Source organism: Astatotilapia calliptera, chromosome 15 (genome assembly GCF_900246225.1).
Source record: "Astatotilapia calliptera chromosome 15, fAstCal1.2, whole genome shotgun sequence".
NCBI lineage: Eukaryota > Metazoa > Chordata > Actinopteri > Cichliformes > Cichlidae > Astatotilapia > Astatotilapia calliptera.
Genome location: NC_039316.1, coordinates 27155758 through 27178257, shown reverse-complemented (window position 1 = coordinate 27178257; position 22500 = coordinate 27155758). Strand labels below are relative to the sequence as shown.

Genomic DNA, 22500 nt, shown 5'->3' with positions numbered 1-22500 from the left:
CTGTCCGTCCACACATATGACTCGGTTCTGCTTCTATGCCCCAGCTTTGTTTACTTTTTCCCACCGAGGCTTCTAGACTTCTGATTGGCCAATATTTCTGCACGGTTAGGAATCTAGCACCACCTGCTGCTTTGGCATGTTCATAGCAGCGTTTTCCTTCATTTCTGCCTTTATGTGTGGACGGGATTATTTTTTAAAACGAAAACGGAAAATCTCAGTTTTCAAAAATACCCGTGTACGTGTGGACGTAGCCTCAGTCTCTGACTGGAAGCGCTAATTCGTCATTCGGCTTTTGTCAGACTAAAGTAACTGTTAAAACTGTTTGAAAAGCTAAGCTATACAACAAGGAGACATTGAGAATTTCCTTTTAGTTCTCAGTTTATTTGATATTGACAAAAGTTAGTCAGTTTTGTCTGTTCTTCTGTAAAACAAACTAAGATTTGTTTTTAGAATTAATATTTTGTTTCTAAGTGGAATTGACAATTTAGTCTGTTTCGTTTGTTCTATTTTGAAACTTAAACGCTTTAGCGGCTGCCTTTTGTGTAGTGTGCAATATTTGCCTTTATTTATCTGAAAAAGTCTCATGTTCCTTAAGTACATCTACCCTGTTGAACTTATTATGGGAAATAAATATTTAAATAAAAACAAGCTGCTGATTATTTCACATTTTACTTGTGAGCAACGGCACATTTAAATCTTACAAATATAGTTATTTGGCTTATATCGTGATAGATATCGTTATCGCCTGAAATGAAAAAAACATATCGTGATATGAAAAAATCTCATATCGCCCAGCTCTAGTTCTTATTAACAAAATAATAAGAGAGATTAAATGGATACAAATCAAGTAATCAATAAGACTGAACATCGACAGGAAACTCAGCACAATCCATCAGTAGACCCTGAAAAAATTTCAGCCTACCATGGTCAACTGTCCTACACTTTTTCAGCAGAGCACTCGTTACTGACCGAGTACAGCGGCGGACAGCGTGGTCTTGATGATGGGTAGTGAGGCATCATAGGCCTCGTGCAGGACGTGGACCTGCTGGCTCTTCAGCAGGTTCTTGGTCAGGATGCTCTGCATACCTTCCAGGATCCGGACCCATTTTCTCTTCTCTACCTCGCTCTCTGCCAGGACAAGCAGAGACACTGAAGACAGCTGCGAGATCAGCTGCGATGATGTCACCTGACCACGACAACAAAAACAATCAGAACAGGACACGCACTGGTGCTCAGACACCAAATGTTTTAACAGTGATGGGGTCCTCCTACTCTGAAGATGCAGGGGATGTCCTTCCTGGTTGCGTGGATCACATCGGAAGCCAAAACCGAACTAACGGACAAATCCTCATCCCTGAAAAAGTGAGATGCAAGAGATAATTGCATATACAAAAATAATACTTGTCACAAACTCCACACACAAAAAACCCCCCGCCAGCTTCACGCGACTGCCTAAATCTTCTCTAAACCAGCTAAATCTTTTCATTCTATTACAGTCTTCACAAAGGTATCAGAGTCGTCTCTGAACTACATGAACCTTATCAGGACTCACAAGCTGTCCTAACACTTAGGGCTACACAAACTTTCTTCAGACTTCGTCTCAGGACCTGGATTAACATGCCCACACGAACCTTCTCAGAAGTGTTCGCTCTCTGCGGTGTCACTTCCTGTTCCAACACAGTGATGTTTTTGTGTAGCCAATTTAATTAAAAACATATTCTTGTTTCACAGTGCATTTTCACTGCTATGCAGATGACACAGAGCTTTATCTATCCATGAAGCCAGATAATCCACACCAATTAGTTAAACTGCAGGAATGTCTTAAAGACAAAGACCTGGATGACCTCTAATTTTCTGCTTCTAAATTCAGATAAAATTGAGGTTATTGTACTTGGCCATCAAAATCTTAGAAATATGGTATCTAACCAGATTCTTACTCTGGATGACATTACCTTTGCCTCCAGTAATCCCGCCCCTGAGATAGTCAGGGGCGGGACCTCTCTGATTGGCCGTGGTCCAGTTGAAAGTGCAGGTGGAAGTGGGAGGTGAGTAGCTTGAATAAAGCGATATCAATTCATTAAATCCTGAATCGACTTTAAATATAACTGTGTTTTGCCAGAAAAGCCAGATTCTCAGATTAAAGCTCACAAAACCATTTCAACAACAACCAAACAGCAGATGAGAGCAGGTACACGGATTCCACACAAAGACGTAAACACAGAACGGACCGACGCATCAGAATCAACTTTGTCTTTCTCGGCTTTCTCACCCGACGGCCCGTAGACGGACACGCTGTCGGAGCTTAGCGGTTCTGATGCGTCCGGTCCGCGCTGTGATTACGTCTTTTTGCGCTGATTCTGAGCTGCAGGTTTTGTCTCTCTCCAAACAAAATTCACCGAGCCAGCAGCAAAAGAAGCAGCAAACTGCGCTTCACATTTGATCAATGTCGTCGTGAATTTTGCTGTTTTGCTTCCACGACTATTAAAATCAGACTTCATGCACAGCTAGCTCTCTCTCTCTCTGTACTTCAAGAACAGTTTCCCGTCTCCAATCTCTGTTTTCTGTATTATTCATTCACTTATTACCCACCAGTCTACCGTTGTTTACAGCGCTGTCAGCTGCTGTCTTTTTCTTTTCTTTTTTTCACTTAAATGACCTCGGAAAAGAAAGCCTATTTTTTCTGTTGTTCAATACTGAAGAAATTGAAACTTTATATGCAGAACATTGTAGAATATTTTTAAGGTTATCTGCTCTAAAAAGCCAGACCAGGAAAATCTCCTTCATGTTTTTCTGTGTTTTATTCTCAGTTACTTTCACACAAAGGCATCTGCTGTGATGTTCACAATTCTGATGAAGTCAGTACTGATAAATGATCAGAATTATAATATTTCTGACTGTCTGAGGCTAAGTTGAATCGAATCGGGACTTTGAAAACCGGAATCGAATGGATTATAGAAATCAGTGATGATACCCAGCCCTAGTGAGCAGCCTAGGCACGACAGAAGTGGATGTAGCTGTAATAGGAAAAGAACTATTGCTGACTTTTCTGTTAAGTTAAGGCCTGATCTTTCTGCTTCTGAAATTCATATCCAGTGCTCTGACACGGTGTCAACAATCTTTGAATGCTGAAAAAGCACAGTGTATCCAGAAAAACACATTATATTATATCAATTATTATAAAATTTGTGTGCGCCTAACTTTTGTGCTGGTACGCCTAACTTTTTAAAGTTCGGCGTACCGGTACGCCCATGGCAAAAAGTTAGTCTAGAGCCCTGAGGACATGTCCTTCAATGCACATATTAAACAAAAATGTCAGACTGCTTTCTTCCATTTGCGCAATATCTCTAAAATTAGAAATATCCTGTCTCAAGAGTGACACAAAAAAACTAGTTCATGGATTTATCATTTCTAGCATACTTGCTGTTCCTAGATAATTTAAAAGTAGAATGGGAGTCTTCAGTTTTCAGGCCTCTTTTCTGTGGAACCAGCTTCCAGTTTGGATTCGGAAGACAGATACTATCTGTACTTTTAAGATTAGGCTTCAAATTTTCCTTTTTGCTAAAGTTATAGTTAGGGCTGGACCAGGTGACCCTAAACCCTCCCTTAGTTAAGCTGCAATAGGTGTAGGCTGCTGGGGGATTCCCATGATGCACTGGGTGTTTTTTCTTGTCTCACTATGTGTTAATAGACCTCTCTGCACTGAATCATACTTGCTATTAATTTCTGGCTCTCTTCCACAGCATGTCTTGGTCCTGTCTTCCTCCCCTCGGTCAGGGAGCAGGGAGAGGATTTCTTCCTGTTAAAAGGGAGTTTTTCCTTTCCCACTGTTGCCCAACCACTTGTACATACAGTGGGGCAAAAAAGTATTTAGTCAGCCACCGATTGTGCAAGTTCCCCCACTTAAAATGATGACAGAGGTCAGTAATTTGCACCAGAGGTACACTTCAACTGTGAGAGACAGAATGAAAAAAAAAAATCCATGAATTCACATGGTAGGATTTGTAAAGAATTTATTCATAAATCAGGGTGGAAAATAAGTATTTGGTCACCTCAAACAAGGAAAATCTTTGGCTCTCACAGACCTGTAACGTCTTCTGTAAGAAGCTTTTCTGTCCCCCACTCGTTACCTGTATGAATGGCACCTGTTTGAACTCATCATCTGTATAAAAGACACCTGTCCACAGCCTCAAACAGTCAGACTCCAAACTCCGCCATGGCCAAGACCAAAGAGCTTTCGAAGGACACCAGGAAAAGTATTGTAGACCTGCACCAGACTGGGAAGAGTGAATCTACAACAGGCAAGCAGCTTGGTGTGAAAAAAATCAACTGTGGGAGCAATCATCAGAAAATGGAAGACATACAAGACCACTGATAATCTCCCTCAATCTGGGGCTCCACGCAAGATCTCATCCCGTGGGGTCAAAATGATCATGAGAACGGTGAGCAAAGATCCCAGAACCACACGGGGGGACCTGGTGAATGACCTGCAGAGAGCTGGGACCAAAGTAACAAAGGTCACCATCAGTAACACACTACAACGGCAGGGAATCAAATCCCGCAGTGCCAGACGTGTTCCGCTGCTGAAGCCAGTGCATGTCCAGGCCCGTCTGAAGTTTGCCAGAGAGCACATGGATGATACAGCAGAGGATTGGGAGAATGTCATGTGGTCAGATGAAACCAAAGTAGAACTTTTTGGTATAAACTCAATTCGTCGTGTTTGGAGGAAGAAGAATACTGAGTTGCATCCCAAGAACACCATACCTACTGTGAAGCATGGGGGAAACATCATGCTATGGGGCTGTTTTTCTGCCAAGGGGACAGGACGACTGATCCGTGTTAAGGACAGAATGAATGGGGCCATGTATCGTGAGATTTTGAGCCAAAACCTCCTTCCATCAGTGAGAACTTTGAAGATGAAACGAGGCTGGGTCTTCCAACATGACAATGATCCAAAACACACCGCCCGGGCAACAAAGGAGTGGCTCCGTAAGAAGCATTTGAAAGTCCTGGAGTGGCCTAGCCAGTCTCCAGACCTCAACCCCATAGAAAATCTGTGGCGGGAGTTGAAAGTCCGTGTTGCTCGGCGACAGCCCCAAAACATCACTGCTCTCGAGAAGATCTGCATGGAGGAATGGGCCAAAATACCAGCTACTGTGTGTGCAAACCTGGTAAAGACCTATAGTAAACGTTTGACCTCTGTTATTGCCAACAAAGGTTATGTTACAAAGTATTGAGTTGTATTTTTGTTATTGACCAAATACTTATTTTCCACCCTGATTTACGAATAAATTCTTTACAAATCCTACCATGTGGATTCATGGATTTTTTTTTTTTTTTTTTTCACATTCTGTCTCTCACAGTTGAAGTGTACCTCTGGTGCAAATTACTGACCTCTGTCATCATTTTAAGTGGGGGAACTTGCACAATCGGTGGCTGACTAAATACTTTTTTGCCCCACTGTAGGTGGTCATATGACTGTTGGGGTTTTCACTTATTATTGTAGGGTCTACCTTATAATATAAAGCACCATGAGGCGACCGTTGCTGTGATTTGGCACTGTATAAATAAAACTGAATTGAATTAGAAGAAACAAATTGTCACTAGGTGTGAATGTGCGAATGAAAGTGAGTGCGAATGGTTGTCTGTCCCTGTATGTTGGCCCTGCGACAGACTGGCGACCTGTCCAGGGTGTACCCCGCCTCTCGCCCTATGACAGCTGGGATAGGCTCCAGCGCCCCCCGCGACCCTGAAAAAGGATAAGCGGAAGCGAATGGATGGATGGATGGATGGATGAATTAGAAGAGCTGGAACTTGCTCCAGAGTCCAGGGATTTTTGTCAAAACAAGCAGACTCTTCAAAAGACCTCAAGTAGTGTTTTCATGTCCTGACAGAAGGTGACCAAACCGAATACCTGAGGTCGAGGACGAGACCGGCTGCCACCCCAGGCTGCGTGGACTTTCCCTCTGGGATGTCGTAGAGAAAGAGTTTACAGTCAGAGACCACGGCGAATGCTCGCTGCCAGCCCTTTTTCACCCCACTGGGCTTTGGAATCTGACGGAAACAAACCAGCTTGAGTATGTGGAGCTGCTACACAGTTACATCGTCAGTACCGTGTCAATGGACTCACCCTGACATAGCCCTTATATGCAGTGCCGATTCCCCTCTGGACGTCAATGCCCTGTGGCCTCTTGGCCTGCTCTGCTGGGATCGGGCAGACAAGAGGGGCGTGGTCTTTACAGGAAACGTGACAGATGAAGGAGCACACTGCAGAGACAGAGTCAGTCAGACACCTGTGACTGAACCAGAAGCAAAGGTGCTGTTAGCGCTGCGTACCTTCGCAGGCGTATCCCTGCCGGATTAGTCCCACCATCAGGGAGGTGCAGTGTGTGCACTGAGGCGGGCTGGAGAACGTCTTGATGCTCAGCTGGTGAGCTTTGGGCTGAAACACGCGCGCGCGCGCGCGCACACACACACACACACACACACACACACACACACACACACACACACACACACACACACACAAAAATCTATTACAATTACTACAATCTGAGTGGCCCTGTGGAGTCATAGGACACCTGCGAGAACCTCAGGGTACCTTTGGTGTGGTCAGCGCTGTGCTCTGATAGATAGGCGAGGGGCTCGAAGGGACTGCTTTAATTTCCTGTGGACGCAAACGGGTCAATCAGTTAAACAAACCATAACATACAGGACACCTGTGCAAAGACTCATCTGTGACCAACCTCGTGTTCGGAGCTTGTGGAGGGTGATGGGGGCGTAGTGTCTGATTTTGCAGGGGTGGCATCTATGTCTGAAGGCTGCAGGTAAAAACCGTGACACAAAGATTATCAACACCTGATCAGATGAACTGTGACAACTACAAATGCACTATTGCAGTATTCATACAGCAGACACATGAAGTAGTACTGCAGTAATATGAGATTAAGAGGACTGATACTAAGCGATGCTTTTTTTTGTGTGTCGGCGGAGTTTATTCTGTGGATGGAGGTTTTTATAGTCAGTCGGATCAGCTGTGCAGGGCATTAATTTGACCCGAGTGGTTGTTGATGTCATTAGTACAAAGCTAGCAGCTATACTCGAGGTTGAAGGTGGCAGGTCACTGTCTGAAGAGGGGAGGGTAAACTTACTTCTTCCCAGAGAGCATACAGCAAGGAGGCAGAGCAAGCTGACATCTCAAAGTTACAAAGAGAAAGAAGCAAGATGAAGTTGAGTAAGTCAGCACTACACCTGAATGGCATCACTGTCCTGTGAGCTGCTGTGTGTGGGCTTGTTACTATGAATGGTAGGAAAGTCAGACAGGTAACTCACTCTGAAGGTGAGGTCTGGAGCTAGAGGAGACGTGTTGAAGTATTCAAAGATAGGGTCCTGGAAGTCCGGGAGCTTCAGACCTGCACAGACATATATGGTGAAGACACGCCCACAGACACCACTGGAACCTACCTGTCCTCTCAGACCCTAAAAATCATACACACATGGTCTGAGTAGTTTTGCCTAACCTTTGTCGGAACGTGAACGGGTCTCCTCCATCTCCTTTTTTAGGGTCTCCATCTGCTCCACCATTTCCTTGCTCCTTTCCTCCGTCTCCTTAAGCTTACTGTAGGCAGAGAGACATGGGTCAGATAGGTGAACACAGTACACAGATAAGATGACAGTCTGCCTTGGTATGACCTCTGACCTCTCCAGGTTGATGTTTGAGGCTTTGACTTTGCGCAGCTCCTCCTGGACCAGCTGTTTGGCTCTGATTTCAGCGTCCAGAGCCGACTGCAGCTCGAGGCGAGCAGACATGTCCAACTTCTGACTGCGGCGCACCTTCCACAGGGGGTCCTGGAGGGGGTGGAATCAGAGGGATAGGCACCTGTTTATTGTCACTGTACATCAAAGCTCAGAAAGCAAGAAATGGTGCAGTCGGACGATCAGAGCAGCCAATGAGGCTGTCCCCCAATTCAGGGTCTGCACACTTGAAGTACGCATTTTAAGTGCGGTTACGTCACCGCCACGCGACGGCGGCTGTCCCAATTCGAAGTGTACTTCAAATGCATACTCCAAATGCGCCGTCAATTTCCCCAAATATCAAGCGTGGTCCGGTGCACGCTTCGTGGTCCTATATATCCCACAATTCATAGCGCGACACACACGCACACACGCCATAATAATCTGACAATACTATAATATTGGCCCTATTACATTTATATTGCCAGAGTGAGATGATGTTAGTCTCATGAACAACATTAACTAATTGTTATTTACTAACTAATCTTAAATGACTGTTCAGCACAGAAATGAAGCCCAACAATCATGCTTTACAGTCCTGTGGTCTCAGCCTCAGATACTCAACTAATCAGTGATGTCATGACAAAAATGAATGACCAACAAAACATTTTCTCCTTCACTTCTGTCAAACAATGCCGTTTGTAACGTTTCTCGCGGTTAGTATCATGGTTGCTAGGCAACCTGAACAGCGCAACGAAGGCTAGACCGTCCCATTTCACAAGCCTCTCACTTCCACACTTCTCGTACTTATAGTACGCACCGTACGTAGTACGCGTAGTGCGCGTACTTCAAGCATGCAGACCCTGAATTGGGACACAGCCAATGAGTGTTCAATCAGGTGAGGTGATGTCCAGACATGTGATACCACCGATGTAGCTGCTGGAAAATGTGACATTATCATATGACATCAAGATTTGACCATTTAAAGCCCTAAAGGATGCACTGCTTAAATTCCAGATGACTCTAAACCTTCAAAGATAACAGAAGAGTACCTGAAGTGTAGTACCTGACCCCCCAGGTGCCTACTCGAGGTACTCAGTGAGTAAAAACTAATGTGTAGACCGAGTACTGACTCAAGTACAGAGTAAACTACTCCCTGAAGTACAGACTGTGACACCACCTTAGACTAAAGCTTCGTCTCCACTCTGTCCCCACCAGACCTTGAACCCTCACCCTGTCCTGACCCTGGATTCATCTCGAGAGGTCACTGTAGACACCAACTCTCTTTGTAACCTCCTCATCTATGCTTCTGCTTGACCTCTGACCTCTCCAGGCTTCTGTGTGATCCACTCTATGACTTCGTCACAGCTGTCAGGAACCCGCACTGGGAAAGCCTCACTGCGTTCTAATATCAATGGTACACATGCAAGCCAATAGCCATGCAAGCATCTTTAAGCTCGCCCAGAAAGTGATTTTTGACTGGCTGGAAATCGTGACCAGCTCACTCACCCTCCTGTCTCCACCAATGGGAGGCCAGGGCTTCTTAGGGGGAGTGGCCACTCCTGATTCCGTCTAAGACAGCAGGTTTGAAAGGAAAAAAACCCCCCAAACAAAATCAACACACAGATACAGACAGTACTACAGTCTGAAGAAGGTGGAGGACATTCCTGGATTTCTTTCACAATAAAAGCCACTAAGTTAAAACATAACTGAAGGGATAAAACATTTCGTAGTATTTGTAACATAAATTTTAAAAAAAATTTCTGCTATGACTGAGTGATGTCTGAACACACCTGTGACAGGCGGAGGCTTCAACAGGTCGCTTCAGGTGAAGTCCCGTGTGTGTGTGTGTGTTTGTGTGTGTGTTAGTGTTACCAGAGGTCTGGTTCCCAAGCTGGAGCTGCGTAGAGTTTCCAGCTCCTCCGTCATCTTGGTGGCTAGAGCCTGCAGATAACCTCGAGCATCCTTCTCGTCGCTGACCCTGAACACAGTGTACCACATGTCCTTAAAAATGTGTCGCTGAACCCGCGGCGGTGTCCAAGCAGCTCACGTGACTCACCACTGGATGATCTCTGCGATCTGAGCCTCCCAGTGAGCCACGCTCTCCTTCTTGGACGCCAGGTCCTGCAGCTCGTCTTCTAGTTGCCTATTCTGAGCCGTCAGGTTATCCACGAACGAGCACAGCTGGACACAACCACAACGAGAGCAGTATTACACAGCGGTGCTCCTAGTACTACAAAGTGTGCAGTAACAGTACTACAGGAGTATCACCTTGTCGGTCTCTGTCGTCAGTTTTCGGTTTTCTTCTGTCAGCAGGTTCTTCTCTCGCTCATGTTTCTTCTTGAGAGCAGTGAGAGCTTCTTCCATCTCGACTTGCCTGAGAGGGCACACACACACACTGGGTCAGCATGGATCTGGCCATGACTCACCTGTACCTGCCAGTAAACCCAGTTCAGGACTCACCTGTCCCTCTTGGCCTTGTCTAGCTTGTCTCGGAGCTGCAGCAACTCCTTGTTGGCGGTGAGCTGCGCCCCCTCAGACTCCTGCAAGTCTTTGCAGAGGTTTTTTATCTCAGAGGAGTGGGCCGAGTCCCTCCTCAGGAGCTCCTCCTCGTAGAACAGCACCTTCTTGTCCAGCTCTGCCTTTAGATGGGATAGTTCCTGCTGAAACTCCGCCCCTCCTGCTGCTACTCCACGGCCCTGCTGAGACTAGGATCAGAACAACTTCTGCATGACTGTGAGGACCGGTTCAGCCAGGGTTTGGCTTAACCCAGGCTCAAATTGGGATTGTGTGGTCATGATGGGTGTAAAGGGGGGTGTGTGTGTGTGTGTGTGTGTGACCTCTGACCTTTAGACTCTGCAGCTCCGCCTCCAGCTGTTTGGAGTAAACCTCGCTGTGCTCCCTCAGCTTCCTCTCCTTTGATGCCTCTGTCTGCGCCTCATCCAGCTGAGCCTCCAGCTAACACACAAACAAAAGGCTTTTTGCGGGTCGGTGGAGCTTACTGAGACTCAGACCTACTGAGATGGAAGCTCTGCGGGGGACCTAACATGGTGTGCACGTGGAGTGCACAGCAGAGCTGCGTTACAGCACATAAACATGAACATGTGTCTGCAGTGACGAAGACGCCACACCTCACAGTCCCGTCATAAACATTGAATATCAGAGACATCAATCACTGCTCAGGCTGAGCTGATGGGTGATGATGTCGGACTAGTGCTGCTCAAAATGAGTCTTATTTTCCTGCTTTTGCATTAAATTCTTATCATCCTCATGAGGTTCTTCATAACCACACCTGCAACACAGGTGTGCATGCTGTGGAACCAGCTGTCGACCCACCATCACCTCCCCCTCCACTCAGTGTCAGCAGATGGTTGGTGAATAGGGAAGTCACACAGCTTTTAGGTTTATATGACTTTTACACCCTGCTAACAAGAAGTGATGTCATTAGCAGTGGTTAGTGATTCATTCGCCTCCTTTCCTGTAACCCTGATTCACTCTCTGCAGATTAATTCCTTTGAGCTCATTCGGGTGTTTCCCACGTCACTGAATCTTTCCTGCCATTTTACTGAAGTCTGCACTTTATATGACATGTTTGGCCAATCAGAGCACAGCACCATCACTCAGGGTTGATCTGAACTGTGTATGTATGCTGCCTATGGAATCTGACATTAATATGACCTGAAATAATTTCTGAAAACCCCAAAGCTTCCAGTTCCTGCTGCTCAAGAGAACAAAGAGGAACAGCCTCCAACAGTCAGCGCGAACAGAAGGTGTGGTCAGAACACACCTTCAGACAGCGAGAGCGTCCCTCCATTAACCCAGAACCCGAACACTTTATGAAGGAGCCGTCGTAATTCATCTTATGATCTGACCAAACCTTTTAGACCTGTCTTGTCTCTGACATGTGCTCACGGCGCTTTAAACGCTTGGTTCCTTCTCGTTTTACATCAAAGTGTTCTTTGATTGACCAACGGCTTCCTGCTTATTACAGGAGTCTGTCTCCCTCTGCTGGTGAGCACGAGGAGGTGCACCTCAGGACTGATGGTGCACCTCCTGTTCTTTTCAGTTTGACTCTGGAATTCAACTTAGAAAGTCAGAAAACAAACTCTTAATCTGTAGAGCTGTACTGCTAACCACATAAGAGAACAGTATCATGCTGCACTGTTGGCGATACCCAGACGGCTCTACCTCACTTGTGAACCAAAAACAAATCCTCTTTTTCCTGCTTTGTCTGTCTCTCTCAGGCTCATCTTCAGACCTCTTACACTTCTGTTCCTGACTCCCTGTCATCAGGACATGTGCCCAATCATCATCACTGACAAATTACTTAAAGCGACCAACTGAAAACCCGACAGACGCTCCCTAACCCTCCATAACGAGGGTGAATGCTAACAGAGGAGACTTTCGTCTCTAAGGTTTTAATCACAAAATGGTCATTGCTGATGCTCTGCAGCCATCCTCACTCACCTCCTTACGGCTCTTCTCCATCTTACGGATCTCCTGCCTCGTGCCGTCCATCTTCTGCAGCAGCGCCTCCATCTCCTCTTCCTTGTCACGGAGCTGGCGGGTCAGGCGCTGCTTTGAGGAGCGCAGCTCAGCCATCCTCTCTGACAACTCAGAGAACTCCTGCAGCGCCAGCTTCCTCTGCGAGTGCGCCTCCTTCAACTCCTTCGTCTGACTCCTCAGGCGTTCCAGGGCGTCAGCCAACTGCTGCTCAGAGGGTGTGGGGTTTATTAGCTTGGGAATACATGACTATTAAGCCCCTTTTCATTAGTAACTACTCGGATTGACTTGCCACAGTTTAAAGGGTTTTCTGTAAGGTACCGTTTTAGTACCTGCTCACCCAGGGTTCCAAGCCATTTGAGCAGGTACTAAAATGTGACGTCGTCACACTGCATGCCACTGATTGGCTGGTCGGTAGCGTCACTCGATGAATCATAAGAGCATCTTGTTCACAAAAATCAAAACTGCCATTTTTGAAACCATGGCAATGAGGGAAATGGCTACAAAAACAGTCCGACGAGTTTGACGAAAAGCCACAGGTATGTTGTCACTTGGATGTCCACCTTTGTTGTAGCGTTCTGCATAGCAATTAAGTCGCGGGACGCTCAAACATGTTGCTATGACAACAACCACTCACATCAGTTAGTGCTGGATTGTAATGGAAAACGAGTTGATCAGAGTAGGTACTAATGGAAAAGGGGCTTTATTCTGAAAAACAGCTCCACCTGCGGCCAGATCCGCGTACCTTGTGAACCTCATCCTTCTCCTGTCGCAGGCTTTTCACCTGCTTCTCCATGCTCCTCAGTTTGGAGGCGGAGCTTTCATAGTCCTGTCTGAGAGAGACCGCCTCTTCCAGCTGGTGCTCCAGCCTGTCAGAGTCTGAGATTACAGGGGCAGGGTTTATTTTAATAAATAAAAAGTGTGACATTACTTTATTTAAACTGATTTTTCTGCAGTACTGTCTCATTGGCTCCAACGTATTAATAAACATGTGTCTGTATGACATTAAACACGAGCTCGGGCGGAGCACAGAAACTTGAAATATTTAAGGTTTTCTGCGAGTGGCGCTGTTAAACAAACCTAACAGGAAATAAAGTTTCAGATGTCATTATTCAGTTCTTTTATTGACGAACTCCGTGCCTGCAGACTGCAGACCATATCAGGTGCTACCACCCCAACTGTGTCTGTTACCACGGAAACATCCTCTGACCTGCCAGCTTCTTCTTGAGTCGTTCAATCTCCTCATTGAGCTTCTTGATCTCTTTGTCTCGACTCAGAGTTCCTCCTCGAGCTGGAGCCTGCAGGGCCTGAGTCGACTCTGTGGGAGGACAGTCGCAGTGAGGTCACAGCGAGTACTGCAGGAATACTGATCGAGTCCTACAGAGTACTGCTGGAGTCCAGCAGTGTACTGTGGGAGTACTGCTGGAGTCCGCCTCCTCCTTACCCTGCAGTTTGCGGTTCAGTTCCTGTTTCTCCTGCTCCAGTCGACGAATCCTCTTCTCAAAAACCTCCACCTCCTCCCCTCCTGTTCCACCATCTGTTTCGATCTGGACACGCAACCACGCCCTGCTGACAGAGCTGCGGTCGGAGAAGCAGCTGTCGGTGGTGTAGGTGAAGCCAACGAAGGGGAGGTGCTGCCCTGTAAAACCAGTGTGAGACACTGGAGGTCCAATGTCCTGTAGAGAGAAGACCTGTCAGCATGAAGGACTGTGCGGACAAGAAGGGCCACTGGAAAACCTGTGGTCTCAGAGTCACCTGGAGTCTCGGGGACTCTCAGAGACTCTTAGGCCCCAGACTCAGTCTGACTGCCCTGTGACTCCAGGTGACTCTGAGACTGATGGAGTCTCAGAGCAGTCAGATTGATGGAAGGCCATTTCACACAGGGAGCAGCACATACTGTACTGCCCTCTGCAAAGCACAGTGAAAGCACTCTGGCGGGGAGAAGTCCCACATGCCACGGTCAAAGTTCAACTGGGTTGAATAAAATTTACGTAACTCGCTCCAGCTAGTGGTGATCCCACTACATGCTGCTTCCTATGTAAAACGGTCTTGAGGATAGAAAGACGGTCCTCACCGGGTTCTTCAGGACATCATCATCTACGTCAAAGTTTGAGGTGTCGGTGGGTGAGGACACCTCGGGGATGTAGGGGGCCCCGGTGGACCGGATGTTGTCCCAGTCGATGCCGTTGAAGAAAGGGTGGCTTTTAAAATCAGAGATCCCATTAAGTCCAAGGCGACGATCCCTGGAACAGAGCAAGCCCTGGATCAGATCCTTGGCATCTTCAGACACATCGGTCACATGGGAAGGGAACTGGAAACGCTCCTGGAAACAGCAAAAGAAAAGACAAGGATACGTTCAGAGGAAGAGTCAGGAAACTGGACAAAAAGGCGAGCGTGCGCTGAGGGACGAGCTCTGATTCAAAACAGGAAGTGGGACGAGAGCCTGGAGACAGACTTGTAACCTGGAAACAGCAGCACAGCACGGGCAGGACAAGAGTAATCCAATTACAGAGCACAGTATCATTACCCTGACAGAGTGTAATCTGATTACTGTAACAGCTAGTGTCTTTATTTATTCTGAAAGACAGTCCAAATACTCTGGCAGATAGAACAGTCCATGGTTCTGACCTCATGATTCATGATCTTGCCATAGGTTTCAACCAGCGACTCAGCGTAGAACGGTGTCTCGCCATACAGCATCTCATACATGCACACACCCAGCGACCACCAGTCACACTCTGGGCCGTAGCGGCCCATCCCGTCCTCCATCGCCTGCAGGATCTCTGGGGAGATGTAGTCTGGCGTGCCAACTGCCACCGAGGACTGAACCTATAGTGAAACATTGGGATGGACCGAGGTTACAAAAGGTCATCCAGAAAAGGTCAAAGGTGAACTTAAGCTCAAGTAACAGAACTAAACAAGCTTAATTAAGCTATTGAAGTTCCTGAATTAAGACCAGCACTAAGATTACCAGGGTTAACCTTAAACTAGACTAACGAGAGCACTGTTAGCTTCAAAGAGGCGATGGGAGCGTGACAGTTACCGTGCCGTCCTCCATCATGCGGAGACAGGATCCGAAGTCTGCGAGGCGAATATGGCCGTTGACGTCGAGCAGGACGTTGTCGGGTTTGATGTCTCTGAAAGACGAAAAACATATTCAGCTAGTCATCGTCACCTTCATCCCAGACAGGTAACATGGTCAGCTGATGCCGCAGCAGGATCTGATTAACCACACACAGTATAAAGATGGGTGGCGCTACTGTGCTGTGAACCCATTGGTCCTTTTCAGATGAGTGTTTTTGCTGTCACCATTTTGAGTTTTGAAGCTGGCGGTGACGAGGGGCTGTCTCTGAAATCACACACTCACTGTGACAACCTCCACATGGTCATTTCTAAAACATATGACCAGGCGTACCAAACGGGATGTGCGTCCATGTTTTATCTGACTCCGATCACGTGATGCACCTTAAAGCGCCATCGTTTCACTGTGTGTGAATAAAGATGTGTGAGACTGAACAGCAGCAGGTTAAAGTTCAGCCATCTCAGGAAGGAAAAGACCAGCTGAGCAGGAAGGAACTACATTTCCCAGAGGACACTGCAGCAGGAAAAGCACACTTCCTGGATACAGAGGCACATACCTTTGGTAGGGCCAGTACAACTTAAGAGTACAGTGTGAAGTACAGGCAGTGCAGTTTGCAGTACTCCGAGTACCTGTGTATGTAGTGCTGCTGATGGATGGAGTGGATGGCGAGTACCATCTCAGCCACGTAGAACTTGGCCATATCCTCAGGAAGTCGATCCTCAAACTTACTGAGCAGCGTCAGCAGGTCACCACCCACGTAGTAATCCATCACCAAGTACTGCAGTACAGGTACACACAGAGGAGTTAAAGATAGTACCAGTACCAGTCCCAGTCCCACAGGGGACAGCAGCTAGTACTCACCAAATAGTTGTCATCCTGGAAGGCGTAGTGCAGGTTGGTGATCCACTGACTGTCTCCTTTCACCAGGACGTCACGCTCTTCACGGAAACATGCCGTCTGCACTCACAGCATACCAACACGTCAATAACATGCCCACAGCACACTAAGGTCACAACAGCCCATTACATGATCATGAAGAGGAGCCCACCTCTGCTCGTTTTAGCATCTCCCACTTATTGAGGATCTTCATAGCATAAACTTGCTCCGTGTGCTTCATCTTCACCACGGCAACCTGACAGAGAGAGAGGGGGCGAGAAACATGAACACACAGGTAAACACAAACACCTGCAGCACTATGCGCCAAGGGTCCAGAATGATGCCATGTCAAATTTGTGTGCCTCCCACAGGTGTATCACCTGTGCAGTGTTGCTGGTATGGTCTCCATGGTGACCGGGTGTGTATCTTTAACATCACTTGCTGAGCTGGTCTGAGCACATGACATAGAACCCCACCCACACAGCTCACCTGGACTTACCTGAGGACAGGTGTGTCACAACCATGCCTGCCCGGTGCTTCGGGACATACCTGAGGACAGGTGTGTGTTTATGTCCCGAGGCAGCAGGCAGGTGTGGTAGTGTCACACCTGTCCTCTGGTATGAGAAGAACGCACACACAGAAACAGACACACGCTGACAGCGGCTGCTGAGGACACTCGCTCTGCTTTACACATTACCCAAAAGATCCTAGAGAGGACGCTTAGTGCAGATCTCAAACACCAAAGGACTACAAATACCACAGTACTGTGTGGGTTCTGATATGTGTGCACGTCTTCACTGCATGTCTCATGGGAAACTGCATCCATGCTGTAAAGAACTGAATTGCTCTGTCCCCTCGTACCACGATTATGTCAAACTTCTTGTCTTCATAACAAATAAGACCCCACCAACCCGTCTCTGTTCACATTAAACAGAACTTAAATATTTCAGCCAATTAGGGCTGTGCGATATGACCAAAATCTCATATCCCGATATAATACATCTATCGTCCCGATAACAATATAAATCACAAAACTGTAACATTTTCTGTAAATTCTGTGAATCTCTGGCAGCTTGACTTGCGTGAAGTGTTTCCAGCTGGGCGTTGTGTTTTAACAGATGCCTGAAACTATACATTTTTAGTCATAAGTTGTAACGGCCGCCGTTTTCTTTGTGATTATTTATTTCACAGCGTGCTGCGGGGAAAAGCCTGTTCTAACGTTTGAGTCTGACGGCTCTTTTTTTGCTTCTCATCCGTAAATACTCTGCATACTCTTTCACGTGATTCAGTTTATTTTGAAAAGTCTCAACAGGATCTTGAGCTTTATTGTGAAAGGTTTATGTGGAAAATAAACAAGTGGACGGCGGAGCCACGCGATGGTTTTACCATCATTGTTGCTAACGACAACGCATAAAAACAGGCGCTTGTCCGTCCGTAGTGTGGTTATATTAAATATAAGAGAAAGAGAGAACTTTAAGAAATTAATATAGCCACTACAGTGACCAACAAAACAGTGAAAAAATATTGCCGTAAACAGTTTATTTTGCGACACCACGAAACAAACGACAGCGTAAAATGAAACGATAGACGTTTTTATATCGTCATCTGATATATGTCGTTATATCGAATAGCCCTGCAGACAATCACATCGTGGTGTGCTGCAGGACGTTTAATATGAGATCTCCATCAGCGTCCACGATGATCTTCAGATTATCCTGGATTATCATCTCCACCCTGGATTATTTCTGGGCCACAGGCTCAGGTAAGGAGAGGAGGGCGGGGCTGTATCCAGTTTTAGGACGGAGACGACCTCCAAGCCTACAGTGCGAGGAGCCTTGCGACCAATCAGGTTACAGAAACAGGGTCACAGTTTCTCTCTGCTGACTTGTTTTTTTGCCATTTGTTTGTCAAACCAACAACAAACACATGACATGACTTGTATTTGTTCGGTTACCCTGCCTCTGATGATGTCACAGGTGGTGGAGTTAATGCCTGCGACATTAACTGAAATTGAGTTTTGTTTCAGGGATTGGTCATCGCGCCGTCTCCTCCTCCATCAAGTTTGTGTTCCTAACAGCTTCCCGTTCACTTCCTGTATTTGCCTGGAATCTGAGCCCTTCCCGTTTTCCCTCAGACTGCAGAGGAGGATGGGCGGAGCCTCCTCCAAGCCACTGCGACACAGTGTGGCGTCTCAAACACACAATCAGGACAGGAAATCCCAGTGCTAAGGTGCTTTACAAAGTAAGAGTGTATTTATTCTATCTACACATGAATACATCGTGTTTCCTTTTCGTCACCTTTAGTCGCCTGACAAGTCACAGGTCATCAGGAAGTCTTACCTCTCCAAAAGCTCCTCGTCCAATCACCTTCAGGATCTCGAAGTCGTCTTTGTGCAGCCGCATGTCCTTCACCGTGGTTGTGAATGGCTTCACTGGAACACACAGAAGAGCTGGGGTAATGTCACACGCACGCAGAGGTCCACACTAACCCAATCTCATACAGGTAATGTTCTGTTGTTGACTTCTTACCAGATCAAATCACAATGGTAACAGAGGCTGAAGCCCTCACCTGGTCAAGAGCAGGTTATATTCAGAGTTTAAAGCAGAAGCGGTCCTCTGATTCTTTTATGTGCATCAGTGTGCAGCTTGTTCCTGAGAGCAGTGCATGAACCTAGAGCGGCTCAGACTGAACGTTCATGTGCTGATGCAGCAAATATTTAAATCTTTTTCTACTTGATTCTACTTAACTCTGATCTGCTACAAACACAGGACACCAGGAATGTTCAACCAATCACATTCATCCACTCTGATCTCAGTCATCAGTCTGTGTGACAGGAAATGTTACCGTTTATGTTTCAGACACGAATGTGCAGTCGTTGCTTTAAAAACAAAGACAAAATCATTAACTGCCATTCAACTTGTATTTTCCTGCCCTGTGCCACAAATGACCAGATTAACCAGTTTCACCTCTCAGATTATTCACAGATTTTTTGGTTCTTTACAGATTTTTACTTGACAGCATCTCTGTAAAAGAGGAGTCACATGAGAGGTGAAATGTCCCTTTAAATTGCTCAGATGCTATCAGCTCTGCCCCTTTCACGTGAACTCGCAGGTTAAACCCTGAGTTAACTCAGCGAGATGATAACCAGGTTTGTGTGACCTCTGACCCTGATTGCTGACGTTAGGTTAAACGCAATATTCCTTCTAATTTTTCACGTGTCTGAGCGAACACACAAAGTAAAAATAACTTGAACTCCAATTTTGAAAACAACTTCTTTTTTTTTGCTCTGACTTGTATTATGAGTCTGTGGTCTGGGAGAGAGTCCTGTAACTCTTTGTCTGCAAAATACAGAATGACCAATGTTGGCAATTAATTCAATAGTTACTTCTTCAAAAAAGTAACTGAGTTTTGCAAACAAAGTTTTTTGCAGCCGTTTACCTAAAAATGCAGCCAAGGCGTTTTTTAAAATAAACATTTAAAACTATTTACAGAACAATCAGGTGTTCTGCATCAAATTTGATGCCACACAAATTATTTGTGCCTCTCCAAAAAATTATTTCTGTCCACTATGAGATAAAGGAGAACAACAGCCTGATACCTGCAGGCCTGACAACAGCAGATGTATCACTCCTGTAACATCTGTAACACTCAGTAGTCGCCTCATTGTTCTGACACACACAACAAAACTATTGACTACACTACACACTAACTACACAAGATTTGCGCTAAACGTCGCAAATCTCTCACATCTCAAAACACCGCCGCAACACCTAAAACTTCCCTCTTCCTAAACAACTAAATGCCATGTTGCCATATCATTTTTTGATTGGTCCACATAGTACATTTGCTCACAGGCGGAGAGCGCATTCGAGCGTTTTCCCTATAAAATGCCGTTTTTACAGTTTCTTCCCGCAATAAATATAAACAATGATCGTATTAAGGAAAAAACAAACATTGCATATATTTTTATCATAACTCTGGTTTTACGTGACCTATCAACACAATTTAAAAACTGGTATTAAGTCCACATTTTTCCCGTCAATTGTTCCATCTGTCCTGCTCACATCTCCAATGGTTGTACACGTTGTCATTATCGTGGCTTCACTCCACATCAGCCACGCCGCTTTGCTAGCTAAAACACCGGTGTTGGCACATAAGAACGCTGCCATAGTCTGTCAACGACGTTGATTAGCTGCGTATATACGAATGTGAATCGCATCATTGGCTGGACTATGATGCGATTAATCCCATACCGGAGCAGCCAGTCACTTACTGACTAACACTGCATAACAGAATTGTTAAAGTATTTATTTTAATTTCAATTCAGGTTAGATTTTTTTTGTGCGCAACACAGATTTTCTGTGCGCAGAGACCGTGCCAGCAGTGCGCAATTGCGCATGCGCGCAGTTTAGAGGGAACATTGGTTAAACGTGTCCTGATAACAGAACGACCCGAGTCGTGAGTTAGAGGCATTAGTACCCTGCATGCTGTCAGCTCCTCATCATTTATTCATCTGATCTGAGATCAGATTTATCTGGGTCACTCACATTTACTCTCATAGAAACCAGAATAGAAACACAGCAGAGGAGCTGAGCTGGTTTCAATTCTTCCTCAGAGCCCTGACTTAACGTTTGCAAACACTTTCGGTCTGACTGATGTCACTGCTGTGACATCAAAGGCTGAGGGCTGAGAAAGAGCACAGAATAATTCACCACGTCATGGCGGCATTACGGTTTCCATGTCTACGAGTCTGCTGCCGTCCGACTGATGGAGACATGTCTGCAGAGTGGCCGTGACTGCTGGTCCTGTTTTAGTTCTGCAGCAGGTGGAGAACTTTGTCACTGATCAATAACGGATGGAAGCCAGTTATTGATTAGCGATAAAGTGGTTTGTCATACATTATTAATGGAAGACAAATGAAGTGAGTGCATCCTCTCCTGTCCCCGCCCTCTTAGGTGAGGGCCTGAGTCTAAGAACCTTGTGATTGCTCAGAGACACTGACAGGTGTGAGTGATGCTGTCTGAAGCAATTATGGATTACTTTAAAGCATGGGTGGGGAACTCCAGGCCTTGAGGGCCGGTGTCCTGCAGGTTTTAGATATCACCCTGGGTCAACACACCTGAATCACATGATTAGTTCATTACCAGGCCCCTGGAGAACTTCAAGACATGTTGAGGAGGTAATTTAACCATTTAAAACAGCTGTGTTGGATCAAGGACACATCTAAAACCTGCAGGACACTGGCCCTCAAGGCCTAGAGTTCCCCACCCTGATCTAAAGGAGATGGTATCAGATCAATAACACACCTCAGTCAAGTTATGAAATCATGTTTAGGTGATCACTGCCTTCATAATCTTCATCACCGACTGTCCTGATCAGCTTCCTGCTTATTTGTATCAAACCTTCCTGTAAACATCACCTGAACACCGTCTGTCATTGATCACCCATGACCTGATCGGTCTTACTCATCACTGACATCATCGGCGCATGCAGTTGGCCTTCACAGCGTCTCCAACTCAGAGCAGAATTGCAAATTGAAACCAGGTCACAGAAACCAGGACAGGAACAGGCTGAACCAGGCCAAACTGGGCCAGAGTGTTTCAGCTGCACAGAAGCTGGAAGCTGATTCAAGACCAGCTGATCGATTACACTATCACTGAATGATATTAGCCACATGCAGTCACCATGGAAACACTAACAGTCTACATGGGACCCACAACCAGGGCAGGAAGGCGGAGCCTGAAAAAGCAAGGATTATCCTAGTGTTCATCCTGACTCAACTTTAAACCTAATCACCTCGATTATTGATTGTATATCATGTGACCACGTCAGACCACGAGAGACCCGGAGACGCCGTTTAAGCCTTCAGAATCCTCTTTCAAGGAGCTCCACAAACCTGGAGCTGAGCTCAGGGGAGAGAGCCTTCAGACACCTGTGAGGTGAATCTGTCTCTGACCCCTCAAGCACCCTGGATCGACCCCACGTACACCTGAAACTACCTGAAGCGTGCTACACCTGGATCTCCTTGATTGACCTTTGACCTTCAGTAGGCCAGCTCCAGTCTGCTGAACCTGACCCCCACCCACCCGGGTCTTACCCCACTCCAGGAAGTCGGTGACGTGCTTCTCCCTCTTGAGCGGGGACTGGGAGCACTCTGTGTAGAAGCAGAGCAGCAGGTCTAGCAGCGCCTCCACGTTCAGGCAGCCGGCCGCCCGCTGCTCCAGCAGCAGCTCCTCCAGTCGCTTCAACCGCTCCTGCGCCGACATCCTGCTGTCGGTCCCCGCCGGACTCTCCAGGATGCTCCGCCG

The 22500-nt window shown here is 46.4% G+C and overlaps 1 protein-coding gene across 3 annotated transcripts in view; it reads right to left on the bottom strand.

Annotated features, from left to right (window-relative positions):
- Nucleotides 1–22500, bottom strand: part of cdc42bpb (CDC42 binding protein kinase beta (DMPK-like)) — a 27025-nt gene that overhangs the window by 4041 nt on the left and 484 nt on the right. For 2 of the 3 annotated variants that reach the window (XM_026194248.1, XM_026194249.1), the window contains exons 1-27: nt 22290–22500; nt 18532–18623; nt 16365–16448; nt 16178–16273; nt 15946–16094; nt 15278–15371; nt 14863–15063; nt 14309–14557; nt 13679–13910; nt 13445–13552; nt 12980–13113; nt 12199–12441; nt 10579–10689; nt 10195–10439; nt 10003–10108; nt 9791–9915; nt 9607–9712; nt 7697–7845; nt 7518–7615; nt 7330–7409; nt 6744–6818; nt 6599–6664; nt 6334–6439; nt 6128–6264; nt 5912–6051; nt 1273–1354; nt 970–1186 (exon numbers count right to left, since the gene is read on the bottom strand). The exon at nt 22290–22500 is cut by the window's right edge. In XM_026194248.1, coding sequence (XP_026050033.1) covers nt 970–1186; nt 1273–1354; nt 5912–6051; nt 6128–6264; nt 6334–6439; nt 6599–6664; nt 6744–6818; nt 7330–7409; nt 7518–7615; nt 7697–7845; nt 9607–9712; nt 9791–9915; nt 10003–10108; nt 10195–10439; nt 10579–10689; nt 12199–12441; nt 12980–13113; nt 13445–13552; nt 13679–13910; nt 14309–14557; nt 14863–15063; nt 15278–15371; nt 15946–16094; nt 16178–16273; nt 16365–16448; nt 18532–18623; nt 22290–22458 — 3694 coding nt within the window. In that variant the 5' untranslated portion in view covers nt 22459–22500. Of the gene's footprint in view, nt 1–969; nt 1187–1272; nt 1355–5911; nt 6052–6127; nt 6265–6333; nt 6440–6598; nt 6665–6743; nt 6819–7329; nt 7410–7517; nt 7616–7696; nt 7846–9240; nt 9304–9606; nt 9713–9790; nt 9916–10002; nt 10109–10194; nt 10440–10578; nt 10690–12198; nt 12442–12979; nt 13114–13444; nt 13553–13678; nt 13911–14308; nt 14558–14862; nt 15064–15277; nt 15372–15945; nt 16095–16177; nt 16274–16364; nt 16449–18531; nt 18624–22289 lie in introns of all 3 variants that reach the window. The other variant, XM_026194247.1, reaches the window with a different exon arrangement.